At 39.1% G+C, this 1,646-nt stretch overlaps 1 protein-coding gene across 1 annotated transcript; it reads left to right on the top strand.

Moving 5' to 3' along the window:
- Positions 1-917: 917 nt before the first annotated feature.
- Positions 918-1,646, top strand: LOC135150421 (uncharacterized; the record flags this gene model as incomplete). Its single annotated transcript, XM_064086712.1, has 1 exon — positions 918-1,646. A coding segment is annotated over one exon (729 nt), but the record flags the coding sequence as incomplete, so codon positions are not given.

Below are 1,646 nucleotides of genomic sequence, written 5' to 3'. Positions count from 1 at the left end.
TGTGCTTTATTATGATTCTTGATTGTTGTTATTATGTGTTTATTGTTTGTGTTGTTGTGCCATGTGATACTAACCCTTCGCATGCTAGAATGACATGGACATAGGGATGTTTTTAATTAATGCTTTAATCATGCTAGTATGCTGCCATGTTATGTGTTCTTTATGTGTTCTTTATGTTGCTATAACCATGATAGTATGCATGTGGACTTCGAAGAAATAACATAGGGCGATGCATCTAGATTAAAATCCTCAAAGTAAATTCTAAGTGGGAGAGGGAGTTAATATGGTATTAAATCCCATGGTCTCCATCATTGTTTGTATGTAATTTAACATAAAGACGAATATAAATTATGTATACGTCACCCATCGTGGCATGTAATTTATGGTGTCTTGAAAGTTATAGATATTACTGGAACAAACTTCTTAAATTAATACGAATAGATACGAATTTTCTTTATCTCTGATTTGGGGCGATTTCTAAGGCTTATGGGTATTAAGTGAGACCGATGTGACTCCTCCACTGCCTAGAAGTCAAACCAGACACGAATATTGAATTGAAGTATTCTATTCGAGAAATATTGGAAGGTATACATGCCGCCCATCGTGGCGTACCAAGTTCCATAGGTTTCGGGTAATTTAAGATTTGATGATGGTATACACTTAGCTATGAAAAATAATATAGACCACCCCAACGTGGCTTATTGTTTAGTAATAGGACCGAAGTAACGTTTTAACAAATTTAGGTGGTATACATGTCACCCATCGTGATGTACCAGAAACTTATGGTGTTTAAACGTTAGTGCATTTAATTTTAATAATTGTTAGAGGAACCAATAGGTCTTAATTTTTTATGCACCCTTCTTTATGTGTAATGTGATTTTTTCATGCATGATTCTCAGGATAAAATGGGGTTTAATCCACTGTTCACCATACTTAAGGATAACAAACTTACCGGACCTAACTATATTGAATGGAAACGTAATTTGGACATTGTGTTGACTGCTGAGGAGTACAAGTTTTGCACTTATGAACCCAAGCCTGAGCAGCCCGCTGCTGATGCTCCTGATGAGGAGAAAGAGTATTATAAGCGGTGGACAAAGGCTGATGAGATGTCGCGATGTTACATTCTGGCAGCAATGTCGGGTGTTTTGCAGCATCAGCATCAGGCTATGGCCACTGCTTCGGATATGCTCTTTAATCTCAAGGAAATTTTTGGAGATCAGAATAGGGCTGCTAGGCAAGTAGCCATGAAGGCTTTAATGAACACTCAGATGGCTGAAGGTACACCTGTAAGGGATCATGTTCTCAAGATGATGTCACATCTGAATGAGATAGAGATCCTTGGTGCAGAGCTTGACGGGGAAACCCAGATTGACATTATCCTTATGAGCTTGCCCAAGAGTTTTGAGCAGTTCCGCTTGAATTACAACATGAATAAGAGGCAGTATAGTCTTGCGGAACTGCTGACAGAACTTCAGGCAGCAGAAGGATTATTTCGCCAGAGTGTTCAAGTGAATGTGGCTGAGAAAGGTTCTTCCTCTAAGCCGAAAGGCAATAAGAAGAAGAAAAAGGCTCAGACACAGCAAGCCTATACACAGCAAGAAAATGACATTGGGCCTGGCCTGGAATGTCATTGGAAGGCCTGA

The sequence above is a fragment of the Daucus carota genome, chromosome 2, assembly GCF_001625215.2.
Source record: "Daucus carota subsp. sativus chromosome 2, DH1 v3.0, whole genome shotgun sequence".
Lineage (NCBI taxonomy): Eukaryota > Viridiplantae > Streptophyta > Magnoliopsida > Apiales > Apiaceae > Daucus > Daucus carota.
Note: the sequence above shows the minus strand (reverse complement) of the source record. Positions and strands in the feature narration are given on the sequence as shown.